The sequence below is a fragment of the Seriola lalandi genome, unplaced genomic scaffold (assembly GCF_002814215.2).
Source record: "Seriola lalandi dorsalis isolate HSWRI2012SDOR001 ecotype SW California unplaced genomic scaffold, Sedor1 jcf7180002054835, whole genome shotgun sequence".
NCBI lineage: Eukaryota > Metazoa > Chordata > Actinopteri > Carangiformes > Carangidae > Seriola > Seriola lalandi.
In genome coordinates, this window is record NW_019525388.1 from 413494 (window position 1) to 435959 (window position 22466).

Below are 22466 nucleotides of genomic sequence, written 5' to 3' on the forward strand. Positions count from 1 at the left end.
TATTCGGAAATGGCACAGCACATCAAAAATTTTGTCTTGCTGCACAGAACTGTGTTTTCAATCTACATAACCACAATCACAGAAAACAGAAATCTAACAGACTGTTACAAAAGGCTTCATAAATCCAAAAAAAAAAAAAACTTTTTTGGATGGATAAAATACAAAAGTACTGCAATACAACTCTCACAGAAATATATTAAGAATAATGAGTCATCAGTTAACCTACATCCAATTTTGCAGAATTGAATGTAAAATGGTTTGAACAATAAGCAAGTTGTTATAAATGCTTGATTTGATGGTTTTGTCCTCAATCATTGCTTAACTATAGTGTGCTGATTATTGGACTAATTTAATTATTGCTACCAGTTACAGAAGATGCACACATAACTTTCCTCAGTACATAAATGTAAATAATTTTAGAGGTTACTTGGAAAAAATAGAAGTGGTCAACTATTTGGAGTCTTTAAAGCTCATAAATAGAATCTTATAAATAACGTTTGCAGCTTTTATTACTAACCAGGTTATCAAAACTTTTAGTAGAATTTATAATAATGTTATATATTACTTTATTAGATTATTATTAAGGGTCCATTAATGTGTCAGTAGCAATTTAATGTAGCATAGTGGAGGTGGAGTAATTTCAGCTATTTTATACTATTCTCTACTTGAGTAAGCGTGTTTACATTTCACCACTGGCTCTCACTATGTATCAGCATCTAGTGGAAAGCATCATGATTTGACACGAGCAGATGCTCTAAGGTTCTGTATTTCACAGCATTACAAAACTGCCACCTAGTGAATGAATTTATTAAGCACATCCAATTACAGCGACACAGACCATAACGTCTAGAGTAATCAACAGCTGAATCCAGAATAATACCGTCAGCCACTGTGCTTTAGTTGAAAACAAAAATATGCCCCTCAGTCACTGGAAATTGAAGGGGCATGCAGATCCCACGAGAAGCAAAGGCAGTAAAAGACACAAACATAGTTTAGTTTATAGGATCATATGCCAAGACATCTGGGAGCATTAGGAATCGTCACCCACTTCTTATTTTAGGGTGTCTAGGTCTGTAGGTTTAGGTTGTCTTGCATGTATAACCTCTTCAATACCTACAGATTTGATGTTCAGCTCAGGGGACCTTTCCAAAAAACTTCAGCTTGAGTTGAAAAGTTCACGGTGGATTTTGAGGACTCCTTTTGATCATGTTGTCCCTTTGTAGAAACCAGCCTCGTGACTGACTGCATGACAATGATATCCTGTATGTGCTACTTTTGCCCATGACTTCCACACAACCCCCAAAATAATATTTACCAAATAAGCAAGTGTTCATCAACAAAATAAGTAATTTGCACAGAGACGGGCAAATTACACATTTTGTTGATTTTTGAAGTGAAAAGAAGTAGAAAAATTTAAATAAATAAATAAAATAAACCCAGGGGTGCCCCAACTTTTGCATATAACTGTAAGAGAAATGGACACTGAGGAACGTTAAGGATCCCGAATACTTAACAACTCAAACTAGTATTAATATATATATTAATAGGAAAAATAACAGTTTAACTTTGTCTGTTTGTTTGATGTTTGGATGCTTGCTTGAAGAGTTGGGAGGAACCCCTTTCACCCACAGCAGAATTTTCTTCAGGACGGGATATTAAGCTGCCACGTATGTGTGTGCGACACTGTTATCCCGCCGACTGGAAACACGTTCGTGTGATGGTTTGAGTTTTGGTTTCAGCTCGGGGGTTTAAAGTGTTTTAGACGGTAAAATGTCGGACGCTTTGCTGCACTGGTGTGTGGACCAGTTACACCACAAGTTTGGGTTGGAGGCGTGTGAAGACATCGTCACGTAAGAAATGTTAACGCTAGTTAAATCTGACACCGCCCGCTCAACAAGCTAACGTTAAAGAAGCTAACTTGGTTATGCAGTACTGTGATGTAATGGCTTTAGGTATGATTGAATGAAATGTCTGTGTATCAAAATGTAATCAAACTAGTATAATTATCGTTATATGTGTGCGTTTAATTTACTGATATCCTCAAATACAGCTAAGTAAGGTTGTAATTCCAGCTGTTACAGCAGAGGGTACACAGTCTGACAGGTGTTTTACATATTTATTCCCCAACCCATCAAACTCAATTAAATTCCTGTTTTCGAGATGACACTTCCTGGATGGTGGAAGAAGTACTCAGATCCTTTAATTTACTAAAAGTAGTAATACCACGCTGTAAAAATATACCATTACAAGTACAAATACTGCATTGAAAATGCTACCTAAGTATGTACAGTGCAGCTGGAAAGTATTCACACCCCCTTCACTTATTTCATATTCTGTTAAGTTGCATAGTTGCATGTTTTTGTTCTTCATCAAGCTACACTTTACCTCATACTGACGAAGCGAAAATAGAATTTCAGATATTTGTGCAAATTTATTTAAAAGGAGAATTTGAAATGTCACATTGACATAAGTATTCACACCCTTTGCTTTGCCGCATAGACATAAAGACGATAATGGAATTAGAAAGCATTTTTTTTTGCCTTACAACACCTGCTTTGATAAGAAATGTCATTAAATTGAATGGTTATTGTGTCACTCTGCTGTCTAGATACATTCTATCCATTGAAACAGCTGAGGAGATCGAGGAGTACATGGGAGACCTCCTGCAGGGCACGGATGGGTTAAAAAGGCAGTTTACAGACGAGCTCCTCAGCAGATGGAAGAAGACTCAAAGACAGGCCACAGATACCTCAAGTCTTTTCCTTCTCAAAGAATCTGTTTCATCAGCAGGTAGAGCAATAAACGCCTGATGTCTGCCATTCAATATATCTTGATTTACCCTGTACATTAAATTCTTCCCAGCCATTAAAAGCCTCAGATGAAACTGCTATGCAAGGTACTTGCACATAATTAAGCAATGTAAATAACTACTAATTCTAATGTTTAAATGTCTTTATGAATGTAAGTGTAATTAACTGAAACACCAACATTTATCTACAATATTTGTCGAAGGTAATTTGCCTGCTTTTCTTAGACTCACAAGACCTGACTAAAGATACCCAGAAGAAGACTAAACGTAAGGGCCGTAACAAACAGGAGGTAATGACTGTGAGCCAAACAGAACCTGAGCCAGAGGCAGTCAAAACCCCCATTGATTTGATGAGGGTGAGTATACAAACATATGCTCTCTTATCACCTACTTACCTACTTTACTTACATTTTTCTTGTTGTGCTAATTTTCCTCATCTGTTTTATTCCTGTCGCCATGTTTCCTTACTTCCTTTACTACTTTCTAAGGCCCAAGAAAACAGTAGTGGTTCTTCAACAAAGAAGAAAAGTAAGTTTGTCCGTCTCTATGCTAAAGAGGGACAGGACAGGCTTGCTGTCTTACTCCCTGGTCGATATGCCTGTGAGTGCCTTGCTCAAAAGCACAAACTTATCAACAACTGCATCACCTGTGGTCGCATTGTGTGTGAGCAAGAGGGCTCAGGACCCTGCCTTTTCTGTGGAAAGCTGGTACGTAAGTTTTGGGTGTCTAGAATCCATTTTTTATATTTTAATCTACTTGTGATGGTGACAGTCATTTTCTAATTCAGTATTCTGTACTCACTGTTTTTTTTTTTTTCCCTTTACTGATTCAGGTCTGCACAAAAGAGGAGCAGGAGATCCTGCAAAGAGACTCCAACAAAAGTCAGAAACTAAGAAAGAAGCTTATGGGAGGTGAGAGTCAAAACTAGCCAGTATTATTATTATTATACTACAATCTATGAAATAATGACAAAGGTAAATGCCATAAATGTGCTCTTATTGTGGTGACAGACTCTGGAGACAGAGATTATCTCCCACACCATGAGGCCAAGATGAAGGCGGGCTTAGAGAAGGCTCTCCAGCACAAAGACAAACTGCTGGAGTATGACAGGAACAGGTATCATGAAACACACAGCTTCTCTAGAATGGATAGCTGCGCAATGTCAGCACTTTAACATTTCAATAACTGTAGAAGGCAACAGTGACATTTCATGTTAACGTTTACTGTTTACTCTTTGCTTACTGTCCTCTTCAACGCCAGTGTCAAGAGAACACAAGTTCTGGATGATGAGTCAGATTACTTTGCAACTGAGTCCAACCAGTGGCTGTCACCCGGAGAGCGAGAAAAGCTGAAGAAGAAGGAGGAGGAGCTTAGGGAACTTCGCCATGCCTCTCGCAAGGACAGGAAGATCACGTTGGACTTTGCTGGTAGACAAGTGGTCGAGGAGGGAAGCAACCTCAACGAGTACTACAACAAGTAAGATTATCCGACGCCACTTGAATCGAGGCTGCAAGGGCAGATATGTGTTGTGTAGTCATGATAAACGCCTTCTCCTTTTGAAATGTTTGCAATGATTTACAGGCTGGATGAGACCCTCAAGGCTATGAACAATGACACTATGTCAAAATCACCAGTGTATTCTGAAAAACAAAGTGGAAAGCAGAGCCTCGGAGACCTGGTCAACCCCAACATAGTTCAGTCTGCACCAGAGGTAGGTCCTTTTTTCCCCATCATGAAAATCGTGCAGATGGTATTCGCACTGATTCTATTAATGATAATGATCATATTGTATACACTTTGCAGTTTGTGAATGTTGGAGGCGGCGAAAGCTACAGGAGAAACACGGCGCAGCGAAGGAGTTTGGCAGAGGACAAGGGAGGAGAAGAACGTAACAGGCTGCGGCTCCAAGACAAAGAGCTGCAAGAGATGGCTGACGGAGGCCTGTGCCTCAGCATGCACCAACCATGGGCCTCACTGCTGGTCAAAGGCATCAAGAGGTAAGGAGCAAACACAATCCAGAATGAGTTTTGAGGCTTTGAACAAAATCGCAGTGCTAAGAGGTAACATTGCATTTTATGTCTGTGTCTGTGTCTGTGTCTGTGTCTGTGTCTGTGTGTAGGGTAGAGGGGAGAACTTGGTACACATCACACCGAGGTCGTCTTTGGATTGCTGCTGCAGCCAAGAAGCCCACCCCTCAGGAGATTGCTGAGGTGGAAGCCATGTACCGCCACATCTACAAAAGAGGTACACATACTATACACAGCAAATCAGTAGAAAGACTGTGAATACGAGAAGTGATTTGTTTCTAGCTGCTTTATCTGAAGTGCACAAACCACAGCCACAAAATCGAGTATGATGCCTGTACTTTGTTTTGTTGTTGTTGGATCTTTGATTGCTCTTGTTTTGTGTGCAGAGCCCAGGTTTCCTAAAGACTACCCCACCGGCTGCCTGTTGGGCTGCGTCAACATGACCGACTGCCTATCTCAGGAGCAGTTCAGAGAACAGGTCAGAAAAATTATGGAACTACAACTGCAGTGTTTGGTGGATAGAAAGACCTGAATGAAAGTGTGATTTGAATCCACACAAAAACCACTGTGATGCATTGTAAAGTTCATTTTTTTACCACACATGCTTTGGAGGAGTTTATTTTCTGGTGGTTGCTTTGTGAAGGCAGCAGAGGGTAGTTGCAAAAAAAACGTGTGGTTTGGTTTTTGTTGACTAGGTAGACTGTTGTTGTTTTACTACTTGAAGTCTTACAATTCCCATCCTCCTCTTCCTCTTGGTTTTTTCTGTCTTTCTGCCCATGGCAACTACGCTGAAGTTTAGTGCATAGAGTCAAATGATAGATAAATAAATAGATGAATGAAAAAGGATTCAGTAAAAACGCTATGTATTATTACACAGTCTCCACAGTCCTTGACTCCTGAGCGGACTATAGCTACAAGGACGTCCTGCTACTCCGTCTGGCGCATGCAACAAGTAGTAGGATGATCATAATTTTATTACACTTTTTCTCTTTTATTTCTTGGACATTGTACAAGGAGATACTGTACTTCACTCAGATGACCATGCAGTTTCTGCCATTTGTGAAAAGAAATCCTGCAATATCATCTCTTACCAGCAGAGGTCAGACTGCACCTTTTCACCAGCAAGCCCCTGCCAGCTTACAGTATGTCCCACTGGAGGCAGCATCCACCACACATCAAAGCCCTTTTGTATCATACCAGTGAGCTTCCACCAAAGTCAGTGCTGATATACACACATTACATTGGCATCAGCCTTTTATATTCATGGAAAAAAGGGCTAATTTAGCCTTACAGCTACAGAAGACATGAGCAGCAAAAAGAACCATCTGATTATGAATAGAGCAACAGAGTGTACTGCCGCTTCCTATGATCTTCAGTTTATGTCTTCCATGGACACTAAAGTTAAATTCACCCTCAACCATAGTGTTACGAGGACTTTGGTTAGACTGTGAGTATCTGATGTGGCAAAGCGTGGAGCTGCTCCATTGGCAGCATGGTCAGCGCTGCCTTTTTGTTTTCATAAACTGTTTACTTGAGCTTTTACACCCAAATTACTTTAATTAGTTGCAGTTTTACAAAGTAAAAACTGGAAAATATACCCCACTCCACATTTAGTCATCATGTCCATGCAGAGTTGCTCTCCCATCCACTGTCAGTGGAACACATTTAAATTTAATTACATTGCCATCCTCATCCTGGCAGTTTTGCCTCTGGCTTTGGGAATGACTCCTCTGTCTGAAGTTCACTGGCCACATCTTTTTGCTATATGTTTGTTATTATTAGAACTGAAACAAGTTTATTAGTCGCTCCAGAAAATGAATTTCCAGATATCATGATAGTCATTTAATTGTTGAAGTCATTATTTTAGCGTCCACAGCTTCCAGCATTTCAAATGTGAATAATACCTGTTTTTATTTTATCATTCATTGACACTAAATTGACTTTTGGGCTGAAACAAGAAATTTAAAGATGTCATTTGGCGCTCTGGGAAATTGTGATGGGCACTTTCACTGTTTTCTGACATTTTATACTCTACTATTTTATCCATTAATCATAAGCTTGCCAATAAGACAACATGAGGAATGTTGTTAGCTGCAGCCTTAATTACTATTCAAGTAATGTCAGGCTTTGAAAACAACAACTCAACTATGAACATGTTTAATTTCGAGGCATTTACATTTTGAATAATAGGGTCTAGATTCTCTACAAATAACTTAGTTATTATTAAAAACATTTAATCTGCTTTTCCCACGTTAGAGTGAAATCTCTAAACAAATACAAACCCTCAGTTGATAAGGTGGCAGTTATTTCTCGTTATTTCTGTGTTGTGTATAAACATCTACATTCCTTACTCTGTAGTTTTCACACGAAAACACACTCGTATATATTTGTGGGTCGATAGTGAAACTAGAGAAATGTGTAAAGTGCTACACAATGTACAAACATGCCCTAACCCTGAGCAGCTAGAAGCCCTCATACACATGTAGACACACGCTTGTATGCTATCTTTGATGAGATACCGAAACAGATCACATTTGGAAACTGCACAGTCCTCTGTACCAATTAAAAATAACAGCCACAGAAAAAGCAATGATCCTCTCTAAGGATATAGTGCTTGTGTCTCCGTGTATCTCAGCTCACACGTTTTAGCATATGTGTGTCCCAGCATAAAGACACTTGTCTTATTTCTGAGCAGCTCTGTATTTGGTGTAAAAAATAAATAAATATAAAAATCATCTTTAAAAATGTGTGCTGCTGCTGCATGGTTTGCATTCTGACTGCTGGGACCTGTAAATTTAAGGGCTTTCCCCTTTTGTACCCTGTCCTCATTGTCTCCTCCACCACTCATTCCACCCAGGGCTGTAAAATCATGTTTGCAGGCAGTGTGACTGCCCTTTCATCCTGTGAAAGGGTGTGTGTGTGTGTGTGTGTGTGTGTGTGTGTGTGTGTGTGTGTGTGTGTGTGTCCACTTGCACAGAGCAGCCATAAATAACACCCCCACCCCACACAAGGCCCCTCAGAAAAAAGGAAGAAAGGCAGATGTAGAAAATAGTGGAGCAACCAGAGAACAACAACCAGTACCAAATGTAATGTTGGTGCTGAACAGTTGGTTGGTGCTTATTCCACCATTTTAGTGAAAAGCAGAGACTATTAGCTGTTCAGCATTTAGCCGTTTAAGCCCCCTTCCTAGCATTTTAGTAGAGGAGTGCATGTTGTGCTAGTGCATAGTAGCACACAGCTGAGCTGCTGGGCTGGGCGAGTGGGTGAGGCGTAGGATTTACTGTCCTGTGCTGGCAGCTGTGGGTGGTTAAAAGGGGGGTGGTGAAGGACAGACAGCCATTATTCTTCAGGCTCTTCTAAATCTGCCCCTAGTGATGTATGAAATATTTAGAGAAAGTGGAATGTGGGTAGATCAGGATAGCATGTGAGAAACACTATGAACGCAAAACAACAACAACAACCCCCCCCCCCCCAAAAAAAAAATAACCGCTGTAAATATTGTAAATACTTGAATATCACTGATCCAGTGTGATAGCAGTCATGCCCCTGTTGGGGTGCTATTGTACAAAGCAGCACCAAAACCTGATAGCCTGCTGACAGATAGTGCAGGAAGACCACCCCGGGCAGAGCAGGATTTCCATCTGCTTGACTTGGACCAATTCTTTCCCTCATTAGAAACTGACTGGTGTATTGATCCATTCTCCCCATAATCTCTCACTCCTCCCAACTCACCAGTCTCCCCACCCCACCCCTTACTACTGATAATTGGCCAGCCATTATGATCTGTGCGGTCTCTCTCTGCACTCCTACCCCCCAGTGCTCACTCAGCAGCAATGGGTGGAGATGTACGCCTGACCTGCATACTGCAGAGGGCAGGCGGGGGTGTTGGGAAGAATCTACGTACATTACAGATTGAAAACTGGAATGTTTTTGCTTTAAGAGGCAAAGTGAGGTAATTAAAAAGGATCAGCAGAGAGCTCCAGCCAAACTGAGCAGGTTTATGGGTGGTCGATATGCTGCAGATGGTTTACTTTACACTTGCAAATGACACTCAGCTGTGCAAAATTTTAAAATTGTGCATAAAATAAAGTCAAACAGCACTGCTGTATTTTGAATTCAGCATTTATCAACACATGCACAGACCTATTCTCAGTCTTCTCAGTCCTCGTACTCGTTCACAGCTCAAGCAAAGCCACATCAGACCCCATACAGAGCTCGAATCGCACCATCAACTTACTCCTGTGGTTTAAAAATTGACGACTGGATCAATCCACACTCTTTATAAGGGTCTGATTTCTTACTCTGTTCCAGAGACCATATTACCAGCTGCAGAGCTACATGTCTCTGTGAATATAAGTCAGAGAGGTCTAATCTATTTGACAGGCATGCCAAGAGCAAAACCAGTGACTGTTCAGAGCTGTATTGATTTATATGAAATGACTATGAGGGCAAGAGGGCAAAGTGAGCTTTGTTTGTGTGTGTGTGTGTGATTTATATATACATTATCTAATCAAAGAGCCCCCTGAATTTCCTGATGATGAAATGTTGACACAGTAATACACTCTGGAAGTTTCATAATTCACAGAGGTTTTTGAACAGTAATATCATCTGTGGTATCTCATGTTTCCCAGATAAGCGTATTTTATTAACCTGGGGTCTGTTGAAGACTGACATACAGCAGGTCCCGTGGCACGTCCTGTATGTATTTCAGATAGACACATATTTGAGACATGGCTTGTACTGGATGGTTTATAGCGGTGGTTTCCCAACTGGTGTAGATTCAAGTTTCACATTTCTCCTTAGTCATTAAGTCATGGTCCAATCATAAGCCAAATGAACACCAATTCAGTTTTATTTCACAAAATGAAAACAAAAGAGACATTTGCAACAGACCAGAAGAAATTTTGACATGTCAAAATAGAAAAACCACATGAATAAATAATGATGAATGATGGCTGAGTTCCATTTAGCTGCTTCAGTTTGTGGCGTTGTGTATGCTGGATCGCCGTCACACTGTCAAGGTTTACTGGGACACTTGAGTAAAGCAGTTATTAGTAACACCTGTGCTTTTCTTGCTATGACAGGTCAAAATATCTGCTGTGAACAGTCATATTAAGGCTTAAAAACCACTGGCACGAATAGCAATGCAATAGCAGTTAGAAATAATTCAGACAAGGTCTTTTGTTTAAGTTAATAGGACACACAACAACAGAGCAATAAAACTGTCGTTAAGATGAGAAGAAGACATCTAGGATGCTCCATTAATGTCTCATTTTTAAAAACCTCTGACTCTTACATGTAGTCTTGTGTATGAAGATGGCGAAATGCTAAACGGTAGTTTTGTATTTGTAATGTTAAGTGACATCTTTTGGCATTCAACTATTGTATTCATATAGTTAACTGTGTCATCTGCATATATGTGTCGTTTGAAACGGTATCATCTGTATATATCAGGTTTCCGCAGGTCCTGAAAAGATCTAAAATCCAATTATATGAATTTAAGAACAAAAATGTCTTAAATACAATTTCGGCAGGTCTTAAAATATGATTGGATTATAAAGTTAACGTCAGTCTTCTAATTGTGTTTTTGTGAAAATTAAGTATTGATCTGTAACAAAACCAACATGCAACCAATAATCACTTATCAGAGCACACCTGCTAGTGTGTCGCAATGGTATCTCCTCTGGTCAAAGAATAGCCAATTTTAGAAGTGATGAGTTTCTGTTAACATTTAATTTAATCTAATATGTGATTCAAGTGAATGGGAAAGTGAACTTTCTATAAACTCTATATATAAACGAAGTGTGCTTGCAATTGACCCCTGACAAACACTAGTTTGAAACAGTTGAAGAGGGATTTGTTCAGTTATTTGTGTAATCACACAACAATCAACACAATTGTGAAAGAATCCTCTTAAAATTTTTACACTGAGCTGAAACAGTTTATTAACACAATCTTTGTCTAGCTTGAATAGAGCGTTTCCTTTATTAAAACAAAAACAACAAATCAGGTAAATGTTGCTTTCACAATCCATATCATACTGCTTAGAAAATCATATCGCTATTCAAATCATTCGTAACTGTTGCGCTGTGTCTGTCTTTTCTGTTATTTAATTGTTCATTGGCCTATACTGTAATTGTTTTTGTTTTCAATGTCCAGTTAATAAACCAAGCCTTTAAGTTGTTTTCATTATAGCTTGAAGCCTATTTTTGAAACTGTATATTTAATTCCATTCTGGCACAAAATATATATATATAGACCGCAGCTCAGTAGATGTATGCGCACCAACATGTTAGATAACTGAAACCATAGGCTTACACCACATCACATAGCTGCAAGCCGAGCCACTTATCTGTTAAAAGAAGTGCCGGTTTCTGTGGAATTCCATTTGTGCAAGCTCTCCCTTTGACCTCCAGAGTGGAGCTCCTGTGCTTGTTAGGCCAGCTGGAAGCTCGGACTGATGCCTGCGTTTCCTTGTGTGGTAATGTGATATTTATATGCTGAAAGCCTTCCTGCCAGCATGCCACACACACACACACACACACACACACACACACACACACACACACACACACTCTCACAGGATACATTGGATGCATTCCAAAGGAAGGGAAGTCAAGCAATGCTATTTTTTTTCTCCCCCCCCCTCTTTTTCTGTAACATTGTGTGAATCCTTAGCAGTGGCTGCCCCCCTCTCTTCCTGCACCCCTCCCCCTCCGTCATTCCATCTTCACATTTTCCACACTTTCCCTCTAACGGTATGCTTTACAGGTCAGGGCTGTGAAGTTGTATGTGGTCTTGGACAATTTGGTTTATGTGAACAGACGCGTGCGCGTACGTGCAATTGCTCATCTCTCTCTCTCTCTCTCTCTCTCTCTCTCTCTCTCTCTCTCTCTCTCTCTCTCTCTCTCTCTCTTTCTGCACAACCTCAGTCACACACTAACACACTCACATTCCTCCCCTTCCTCCCTTTTCCTTGCTGGGCAGTTTGCCATGGCAGAGAGGTCAGACATCATGTGATTCTGCAGTGGTGTGTAGAATGCTTTCAGCCCAGGGTCCCCAGGCACTGGATGACAACCAACCAAACCTCAGTCACAGGTTTTCAACAGCATGAAAAATACATAGAACCATCTGCCAGACTTCAAATGGCCTGCTGCACTGTTTAGAATTTCACTGCTGTCCTCGGACCACTTCATCGAATGTCACACAGTTTCTGCTGCCGGGGAAACTGACAGTTAAGCCCCCTTTATTATCTCTACTTCTCCTCCATTTTAATCTGCTCGTATAATAGGAGTTGTTCCTTCTCTCCGAATGCTGATCACAGGCACTTGGAACAACGATAAAGGCAACACGAGAGACATTCCAGACAGCTTCCTTTGATGGTGTGAAAGACAGCAGTGTTGATGAAAATAAGTCAGAATCAAAGGGAGGTAACTAAATGCCGAGCTGTGTGTTTGCCTGAATGCTAAACAGGTTCAAAGTCTTCCTTTCTCTTTAAAAATGATCTGATGCTTTATTGCTCTTCTAAACCAGACCTATGATTTAATTCTGAGACAGTTTATTATTTTTTTGAACTGGAAAAATGTTGCTTAAGTCATAGTCATTATGTAGTCATTACTCCAGTACAGTCCTTTAGCACATAAACAGAAAAGCCTGCAGGGGACTCGTAATGTTAGTGTTGACTAATCGTATTGACTGTAACAGAATAGGAATGACAATATATGAAACCTTCTGAGGCAACCACTTCTTTTTATTTACAACTGGCGGCATTGAAAATAAGACAATCTAATGTGAAAGTTATCTAAAAAGGAAGAGATAGTTTGTTTTCTTATTAGAGAAACTCGTTGGTTTTTAGTCATTGGGACAAATTATGTATTTTTCAGCTGGGTTAATTATATTGTATTCAAGCTTTAGGGTAGCAATCACTCAATATTACCTGCTATGGCTAAAATTGTAGTAAACATGTAACTGGTTTTTAATGTATTTAATAAAAAGAACTAGAACTTTTTCACAAATACCTGCACCACAATTATTCCTTTGATGTTCATTAACCCTTTTCTAGTAATATTTAGTCTCTGAGCAGTTTGTTTATTTTTTCAGTGAAAATGAAATGTTCCAACTGAAATCGCAATCTCAATATCTGCCGAAATAATTGGAATATGACTTTTTTTTTTTTTTGCACATCATCTCGCCCTAGTACCTTCTGAATGATACTTAATGTACTGAGGGAGGGTAATAAAGAGAATCAGTCAAATTAAATCAAATTAAGTCAATGGACTTCACGGAGTCTTTACAGCCCAAACGTTAAAATCCTATGAGTTTGTGGTAGCAGCATGTTTAACTATGTTTGGTATGTTTGCAGTTCTGTCAGTACGTCTCTGCAGACGACTCTCAGGTCCCGGAGCGTGAAGCTTCTCGGTTTGTGTGTGTTTGAAATAATGGCTCCGACAGTGTTAAACAATGTTTGCATAAAACAAGACCACTGTTGATTTTAATGTCGTGATCTATTTATCTATTTAGTGCCTTTCCACAGCCCCCCCCCCCCCACACACACACACACACACCCACACCCACACACATACACACAATCAGCTTTAATGAAGCATAGAATCAATATGTTTGACATTTATCTCCCATCTCCACATCTGGTGTTTGTTGTTGATGCCCCAAAATGGCTCCTCATGAGGCCAGTGTCTGCGCCAGTTTTCTGTTTTGGAATGAGGAAATGAATGAAGGTTGTGTGTTGTAGTCAGTAAGTACTTTGCTCAGAACCAGTGGGCGACCGTGTTTCCCTGCTATGATTTTATCAGGAACGGGAAATGCTCTCAGTTTAATCACTTTTCTTTATGCCTGTTCCCATCCAAATCCAAATGTGAGAGCAGGCAGTGCTTCAGTCATTATGCCAAGCCGATTTTGTGTGTTTTTGCCAACATTCCCCAGGCATGCCTATGCAATTGCTTTATGTCACACATGCCTGTGTGTGTTCATCTGAGAAGAGATCTTTATCCAGCCAAGCCCTGACCCAGCAGCAGTATAACTAAAAGTATCTCTCCTGGAGAGGGAGAACCAGAAAGACAGACAGCGAGAGACTCTCTGCCACTGCAGGGTCAGAGATTACAAACTCAATTGTACTCTGCTGGGTGACATGTCTGCTCAGCAACTTCCTGCTAGCGACATCAGAGAGGAGGAAAGTATGGAGAAAGAGGGGGAGGCGAGGGAGGCTGTCCAAGCTTCCAGTGCCATTAATCTTTCTCTCTTTGTGTGCAGCAAACTAAAAAAACATTTAGCTTCCACTTGCACATCAAGCCAGTGAGTCTGACTTTTTCCCCAGTTTATATAATCACTGGAAAAAGACGGGAAAACTTCAAATGGACAACAAAATACAACCCATGAATGAATATGAAGGATTTTTACTGTATAATTTATTGTGTCTCTTTAATCTTTAGGGTTTATAATTTGAGATCATTTTCCCTCCATATATTTATCCTGTTTATTGGGGTCGGTATTGATCATTGATATGTCATTCCATTTGGCTGATTCTCTACCATCCACCATTTGTTTCCTTATTTGAATCATTTTTACGAAACTCTTGCACATAACAGATTCTGTAAAAATCCTTGGCACCTCTCTGTGTCACGGGTTATTTTCAAAGTTTGAGACACACACAGGTTAAGTTGAGCAACCGCATCTTATAATGTTTTTGCTTTTTTGTTTCATATAAACAGAAGTAGAACAGAAAAAAGAAAGAAGCAGAAATTCATGAGCCTTGCAACAAGTTACTCCATTCTTCTGTCTTGCGAATACATTATAATGTGATCTGTTGAAAGGCTGCGTCCACAAGCTGTTTTGCCAAGATACCAGCCAGGTGCTGCCAGCTGTTGCCATGGACATCAAGTGTGTGTTTCTTTAAGATTGCCAGTATCTTTAAAGATGGTTCACTCGATCTGCCTGACTTGGAAATGAACGACAAACACAGGCAGAGAGAACCAGAATAATTCACCGTCTTTAAGTAAATTAAATTTTGCCTCCTAACGTTTCATTTTGAGAATCCAAAAACCAGTCACATTGAAAATCGTATCCCGTTGTTTAGTCTGTTATATTCAGAAGAAAATCTAATTGCTTTTGGCAGTGTCTGTGCCAATGTGGTCTTATGCTGAATATTGGGTTCAGTATGTTTGTCCATTAAATGGCATTGAGTTAGTGCTCGTCATTCAGTGGTACACAACACTCAGTTGAATGCTGCTGTTTGCCTTTAGTGCATGAGATCTATTAGTCTGACTGAGTAAATGTCTTAATTCCACAACACAGGGACCTGTGCCTTGATAGGAGCTGCTGTCTGTTTAAATGACAGGAGTGTGATCATTATTTTCAATGAGACTCCCGTGATATGTGCTGTGGGAGGCAGGGAGATAACAGTCTGCCCCATATACCACCAGGTACCTGTGTGTGCGTGTGTGTGTGTGTGTGTGTGTGTGTGTGATCAAGTAGAATTTACATCAAATGTGATATGCTTTTTCCTTTGTGCAGTGATATCTTGCTGGAATATCTTTGCCTTCATGCTCGGCTCTTTTGGGCCAGCTTTCATCTTTAGAGCTGAAGGGTGTTTAGGTGAAATACAAAAAGTATCTGAACGTTTGGTCTGAGTATCCACAGAGACGCGATCTAACCTCAGAGTGGATTATTTAAAAAGCTGCTCCCTCTTTACTAAGAGTAAAATCCAAAAATAAACGTACATGCAGCTCCCTTGAATGTCACATTGAAACTCTCAAGCTTAATCATGGATTGTTTTTGCTGCATTTAAAACCACACTATCACTCACTTTTACATAACAACTAAAAATGTTGTAGCATTTTTCCACATGGCTCCATTTAATAGGTGGACAAAATCACAGCTGATGAAAATAAGGTCTGACATGCGTTAATGTGAAGCAGCAACGCTTCAGCATGTGAGAGAATAGTTGCTTTCCTCTGGCACACCTAACGATTTTAAAACGCATGCCAAGTGACATGTTTTCTAATGTTTACAGATAAATGAACAGCCAGAGATACATTTTATGAGCAAACACTTTTCCTAACCAGGCCGCGAAACATGTTGCAGTTCACCTTTATCAACCTCAGGAGGCTTTTAACACTGTTCTTTCAGCTGTGAAGATTGTACCACATTCAACACGCTAGTTTAGCCTGAATTATCCAGAGAGAACATGAATTATTAACATGTATCTAAATTCAAAAGCATGTATGTAAATTTAATATAATTTGCGACTGGATTGTTAAAATATTGGCATCATTAAAATGGGTATTGCAGTCATATACCCCCTCCCTGCCAGCTACAACCCAACCTCTTTCCACTGCTTTCGCCACATGTAGTGAAATGTCTTGAAGCTCATTGTGCACAAGCGTTTTTTTTTCTTTTCTTTTTCTTTTTTTTTTTTTTGCCATGGTCCACTGCACAAAAATGCCATCAAATGCTTTTGCAGGCTCAGTGTGTGAAGGAGCGTATTGATTTACATGCAGCATAATTTTCTCGCCTCTCAAATATCTGGTGGTCAGTACAGCAGAAATAAGATTCAGCATAATTACTTTAATAATGCTTGGCACTTCAAATATCTTTAAATTGTACATCGCCTACAAACAAAAAAAAAACATAGGTGTGTTATCGCTAATGAACTGGCATGTCTTTTATTATCAGTCAAATGAAGAGGGTTTTCTGTGAGGTAATAAAAAGTCATTTTGTGTCCAGATGTCACTGTAATAATATTGGAATCACCCAGAAGCAGCTGAGGCGTCGTCCCCTCTGACCACAAGTTCAAATAAACCTTGTAAGAAGCTGTTTTTATCACGGAACAGAAAGTTGAATAATGCAAATGAATATTATTTAAGCACGTTTTCATCTCTCTAGAAGTTGGTGTATTCAGAGAACACCCTCTAATGTAGTTGCAATCCAACCACAGGCATGGGCAGAAAATATTTATACAGGTCCTGCTAGACCATTTTTAGTGCTCTTGCTAGAAAAAAAGCTTGTTGATATTTTATGTATAAAGTAGAACCAGTTGGTTCCCGCTAAAGAAACGGGGTGTGAACAGGGCTGCAGTCAGAGAGCTTCTTGGCATTTGAAGAGTTCGGAGGGATGGGTTGTTTGTTTTTGTTTCGTTTTTTATGAGAAAAATCACAAAAGTAAAAGGAATGGATTAAGTAGATTTTTTTTTTATCCGCTGTAATGTAAGCTGCTGGTTAACTAACTGAGCCAAGGTGAACACCAACTAACTACATTAGTTTGTGAGGTTACTGGTTACAGAAACAAAATATTCATGATAATCGTACCCACTGTGTAATACTGAGTCTGTATAGCTAAATTAATAGTTATCATAGGACTTGGGATGTTAAGCTTAGGGAGCTATTCACTGAGTCTGGTCCATTTTCTGTAGCACAAGTTTCTTGTGTTTACCTTAAAATTAAATTAAAAATCTTCCTCATCATACTTTTCATACCAGGATGACACTGCAATACAAAAACACCAGTGCTGTTTCCTTACTTCCATGTCTTCTACATGGATCATCAGCTGGATCATAAGAATGACTTTTTGCCCGAGACATGCAGCTTCAGCCTCAGTCCTCAAGTATTTGTTCATGTTTAAGATCCTTTTTACGAGTTTTTCGAGTCGACGACTCGAACTCACGGAGCTAACGTTAGCTTGGTTAGCTAGCTACAGCTGATGAAATTTGCCAGGAACAGTTTTTAATTTCATTGCTAAGAATTTCAAGTGGTAAATCTGCCACCGTGTCATTTTCAAACTGCGTACTGGATGTGCCAAGAATGCAAAGCTTGACGGGTATAGCAGCAGCAGTAACTAAAGAGCGTTGGGTTTTAGCAAATGATAAATGTTTTTTAAATTCTTTTTCAGTGAAGGCCTTTGTTGTTCAGAGCCTAAAATAATTTAGGGCTGTATTAGTGCAAGGAAATCCATGTAATCTCCCATTTGTGTTGAAAGCCAAAAAATATTTTGGCTCCCTTGCAAAAACTGTAGAAGTATAAATTGAAATGGACTCGTGAAGAGCTCTTATTCAGCACCTTCTGTTTAACGGTTCACTGTTTTCTCCCTTTGGAACATATCAGTAGGATCACCTTATCTATTGTAAGCTGTAGCACTAACCCATGGGCTTAGAGAAACCTAAAACTTGCCTTTGATAAGAATCAGGGGACAGCCTTCCTTCTGTGCTCCTCTCTCAAACCGTGCTCATTGCCAGCCTGGAGAGGAGGAGGGAAGAGACAGTTATTTCCCACAGAGGCTGAGTGAACACAGATGGGAGGGCTGTACCCCAAGCGTCAGAATATCAAAGCAAATATTCACCTTAAGAGACAGACATGTTCATAAACTCCCCGGTCCTTCTCAATTTCCACATTATGAAATCAAATGCCCACTGTGAAGAGGTTTGTTACCTTGCTTAAAATACGAGCCCTTTTTGCTGACACCACCTGTGTTAAGGAGAGCTGGATTTGTGGCAACGATAAAAGGAGATTGTGGTGGAAAATAAGAAGTTTTAATGCCTTAGATACCCTGGATTGTTCTTTGAAGTCAGGGTTTGAAAGCAGACATGGTAATTGTCTCCAGGGGTTCTTGCTATGTGTGTGTGTGTGAGTGTGTGTGTGTGTGTGTGTGTGTGTGTGTGTGTGTGTGTGTGTGTGTGTGTGTGTGAGTGTGTGTGTGTGAGTGCTATAAAGGAAACTACTAAGAAGGAGAAGGGTTTGCCTGTGTGATTTTCTGTAAATGCAGTGCAGTTGTCTTGAATTTGATACTTCGGCTAATAACATCTACTTACTTTTTCATGGTTGGGATTTGTAGCATCAGAACCACTTTTTATTAAATGCTTTTCGTGAAATTGTAAGGTTCTCAAAATGCTATTTTCCGCTGCACATTAGGAATCTGTTTTTGTTTTGTTTTGTTTTGTTTTGTTTTTTTTGTTTTTTCAATTTTTGCAAAAGTCCTGCGCTCGTCAAACAGAAGCTTAACTGTGAGTACGAGGGAGAAGTCTTTTCCTTGGAAAGTTCCAGCAGTTAGCTTGTTGAGTCTAAAAAGCTTTGACTGTAGTCAGGCAGTCTTGTTTTCTTCTTGCCTGAGGGCCACCGCAGGAGGTGAAGTCATAAACATGGCTGGGAAAGTGGAACTGGGCTAAGCGAGGAAGTCTGTGTGAATCTCCCTGCAAAAACACATGACTTCACTACACCTGTCAGCACCAGCGCTAGCTAAAAGGCTAATGCAGCTCGCTCTTCACCAACATTTTTCTTTTTTCCTTTCACAGACTTGAATTGTTATGCTTATGAGGCGGGGGTGTAGGATAGAAAATACATTTTAATACTTTTTACTCCTCAGTCTTCCGGGGATTTTTAACAGTACGCTGGTGACAGCTTGAAGTCATTTACATCAAGACAATAATGAAGTTGCTGACACACAGAGCTGGTTCTTGAACTCACCTCCACAGTACAAATACACTGAGGCGTCATAGTTAATATCAGTAAGTCCTGCCTGGATTCCTCACTGGATAGTTTCGTATAATTAAATTCAGTGTACAGACTTACATATGTAGTTTATATGTGTCCACTGAGCTTTCAGCTGCACTGAAACAGCGAGCATTTTTTAAGGTGAAGGAAACATGTCTTTGCAGCCGCGCTGACCGACACGGTGTCAGTTATTGGAAAATCGTGGCCCTGGTGCTGAGCTTCTAATAATGAGACATGTCTCTGGTTGTGCCGAGGATATTAATAATGTAAAAATTCAGAAGCCAGTGTTGCACACTCCTAGATAATTAATGTTCACTCTCCAACTTGACACCAGTTGATTCTGTAGGTGAAGGAGTATGTTAAATTTTTAATCATCCCTGTGCAACCCGGTGTGCCTGAGCTCCAATGAAAGGGACAAAGTGAGCTGCAATAGCTGCCTGTTTTAGATGGACAAGTTTAGTATTGGTTTGGGTTAATGGAGTCCAAACTAGCTGAGGGTCCATGTGTTTGCACCTATTGCTTCCAGTTTTAAAAGGATTGTAAAAGGTGTCTGAGAATTTGCTGGGCGTGTGATGGCCCCTGTAGCTAAAGGCTTCAAACTTGGTGTATATATATACAGAGATTAATTGCAATTAGGTTATTTTAGGTTGCAATTAATGAAAGGGTACTTATATCATCATTAGTACGTGTGTAACTCCTGTATTTTCATTATAGATTATTTAGCCGTTTTTGTTTAGTCTAAAAAATAAAATCCAAAACTAGATATTTTTTACTATTCACACTTTGCTAAAACACTGAAGTGTCTTCAGAAAATATTATGTGTTGTTAACCAACAATCTAAATGCAAAATATGTCAGATAATCCAAAATTAAAATAAAAGAGAGATTAAAATAAAAAAAAAAGAGAAACGCACACAAAGTGATTTGGCCTTGTTTTTCAGGAAAGGTGCCTGAGAAACAAAAGACAACGTTCAGTCTAAAAGACAACTGAAGAGGTCACTGACTACATTTACACACGTGGTGTAATTTGGCAGTTTGCCATACTCCTGTAGAGATCCTGCTTGTGTTCAGTTGTTTACGTGAACTGTTGATACCCTCTTTGTTACCATGAATAAACCAGTAAAACTAAAATATTCCCATCCACCTGAGCTGCTCTGCCCGTAAACAAAATGGTCCGCCTGGATTGCAATACATATTGATGCAACCGCCAGTTACCCTGACCAGCAGGTCATCTCTGATACATGGAGAATAATACTGAATATTGTACCAATAAACCTGATATTGGAAAGATACGTAAAATACAAAATTATTGGCACATGTACTGTCATGGCTGGCAAGAGATGGTCGGCCCAATTTACATTTTTACACCACTTCTGGCATCAGGACGACACAGTCAAGCGACCCAGTATGGACTCACTGTACATACTGATGTTGCTGTTTCTCCCCTTCGAAACAAAAAAATGCTGCTTCTAAACTCACCGTTATATTCATTACGATCAATTCTACTTTGCCGCGTTTTCACGATGACAAGCTGCTCTTAATGAAACTCAACGCCTTCTGCACGTTTCACAGTAAATGTGACGTGAAAAGATCATTTCTCCTCAACCGCTGGAAGGCTTTTAATGTGAAGCAGATGGAGGAGTAGGTTTGTATTAACAGCAGATGAGAGTAAACCAGCAAACAGGGAGGATTCCTGTTAAAATATGAGGATAATTGGAAATAAAAGGGGTGTGTTTAATGATAGCCTAGTCTCACATGAAGGCCTCACCCACTGTTTGGCAATTGTGTGGTGTGACTTTTACAGTTGTTGACCCAAATAGAGACTTATAACGTACACAAATTGGTCATTTATTTATTGGCCACTTTAGCTGTCTTGAGTCAGGACTTTCCTTTCAGCTGCAAACTGAATATGTAATGGTACAGACTAGTGCTCTCAGATTGTATTACAAATTCAAACTTTTATCTGAACATGGAAGTTTCACATTTAAAGTCAGTGTTTGTTCGTTGGTAGCTGAGACTCCCGCTAACCTTTTGTTTTAATTGTTTTTATGATAACTTATGAACCGGACATTCAGCAGGTTTTAACGGCAGCCAGATTATTCTGCAGAGGCGTCTTCCTGCCCATTAGTACCGGTAGAAACACCAAATAAAGCAGTTTTATGTTAAAAATCAGACATTAGGAGCTGAGCTGCCTAACATTTGCTTTTTTCTCCGATAACATAAGATATAGACGTCCGATGACTAAAATCCTTCATCCTGTTGAAGTATATAGTTGAAAACGAAAGGTTTAAAAAAAATTAATAAAACTGGATAAAATTCAGTTTTGATCCCATAATTCCCTTGGTTTGAGAACTGCTGGAAACATTTGGGATAGCGTAAAAAACACAACTCAAAAAATAACTTTTATTATTTTGAATATAAAATATATTTAAACCACTAACAAAACTGAAAGGCTTTTAAACTTTGTCTCATGGATACAGTTGCTTTATTTACACTTTGACATTCATTGACATCATTTTTCACATAATGGTTTTGGTACATTTTTAAAGATATTTTCTGGAGTTAATTTCGGGACAGCTGTTTTCAATTAAAATATTGTCAAAAATGATACATGTGTGCTTAGTCACATACGTACACTGTGTGTCTGTGTGCTCTGTTCCTGTGTCATGCTGCGAAGGAAAAACAAATAATACGGTTGGTGCGTGCAAAAACCTAAAAGGCAGCTACAGTACGAGTTTCCTGAAGGCAGCTTTTTCTTTTTTTTTTTTTTCTGGGAGGGTTAATGAATGCCAGAAACAGGCTTGTGTTGTTTGGTGAACACGATAGATGAAAGAAAGACTGGCGAACGATTGCTGTTGCATACAGTTCCCAACAACACCCTTTCACCTCCCACATGCAGCCCATAGCTCAGAGACAACCCATCTGTTTCTCCATTCCCAGGGTGAAACCAGCCTTGACACAAGTAGCTAAGCAGTATTTCAAAAGTGGCCTTTCCGGGAAGACACAGTTGGCTTTGTGCAGTTCCCTATCTATCAAAATCTCTGCCGCTGTGTTTCTCCCTCACCTTATACTCTTATTATCCGTCTTTCTTACTAAATCGTATTCCTCATTTTTACTCTCTAGTCGTGCCCCCCCC

At 39.7% G+C, this 22466-nt stretch overlaps 1 protein-coding gene across 1 annotated transcript in view; it reads left to right on the plus strand.

The window, feature by feature from the left end:
• The first annotated feature begins 1689 nt into the window (after positions 1-1689).
• Positions 1690-22466, plus strand: part of trip4 (thyroid hormone receptor interactor 4) — a 67839-nt gene continuing 47062 nt past the window's right edge. The window contains exons 1-11 of the mRNA XM_023426732.2: positions 1690-1850; positions 2609-2790; positions 3035-3165; positions 3298-3516; positions 3642-3720; positions 3820-3925; positions 4070-4285; positions 4391-4520; positions 4613-4806; positions 4929-5053; positions 5223-5314. Coding sequence (XP_023282500.1) covers positions 1771-1850; positions 2609-2790; positions 3035-3165; positions 3298-3516; positions 3642-3720; positions 3820-3925; positions 4070-4285; positions 4391-4520; positions 4613-4806; positions 4929-5053; positions 5223-5314 — 1554 coding nt within the window. The 5' untranslated portion in view covers positions 1690-1770. The remainder of the gene's footprint in view (positions 1851-2608; positions 2791-3034; positions 3166-3297; positions 3517-3641; positions 3721-3819; positions 3926-4069; positions 4286-4390; positions 4521-4612; positions 4807-4928; positions 5054-5222; positions 5315-22466) is intronic.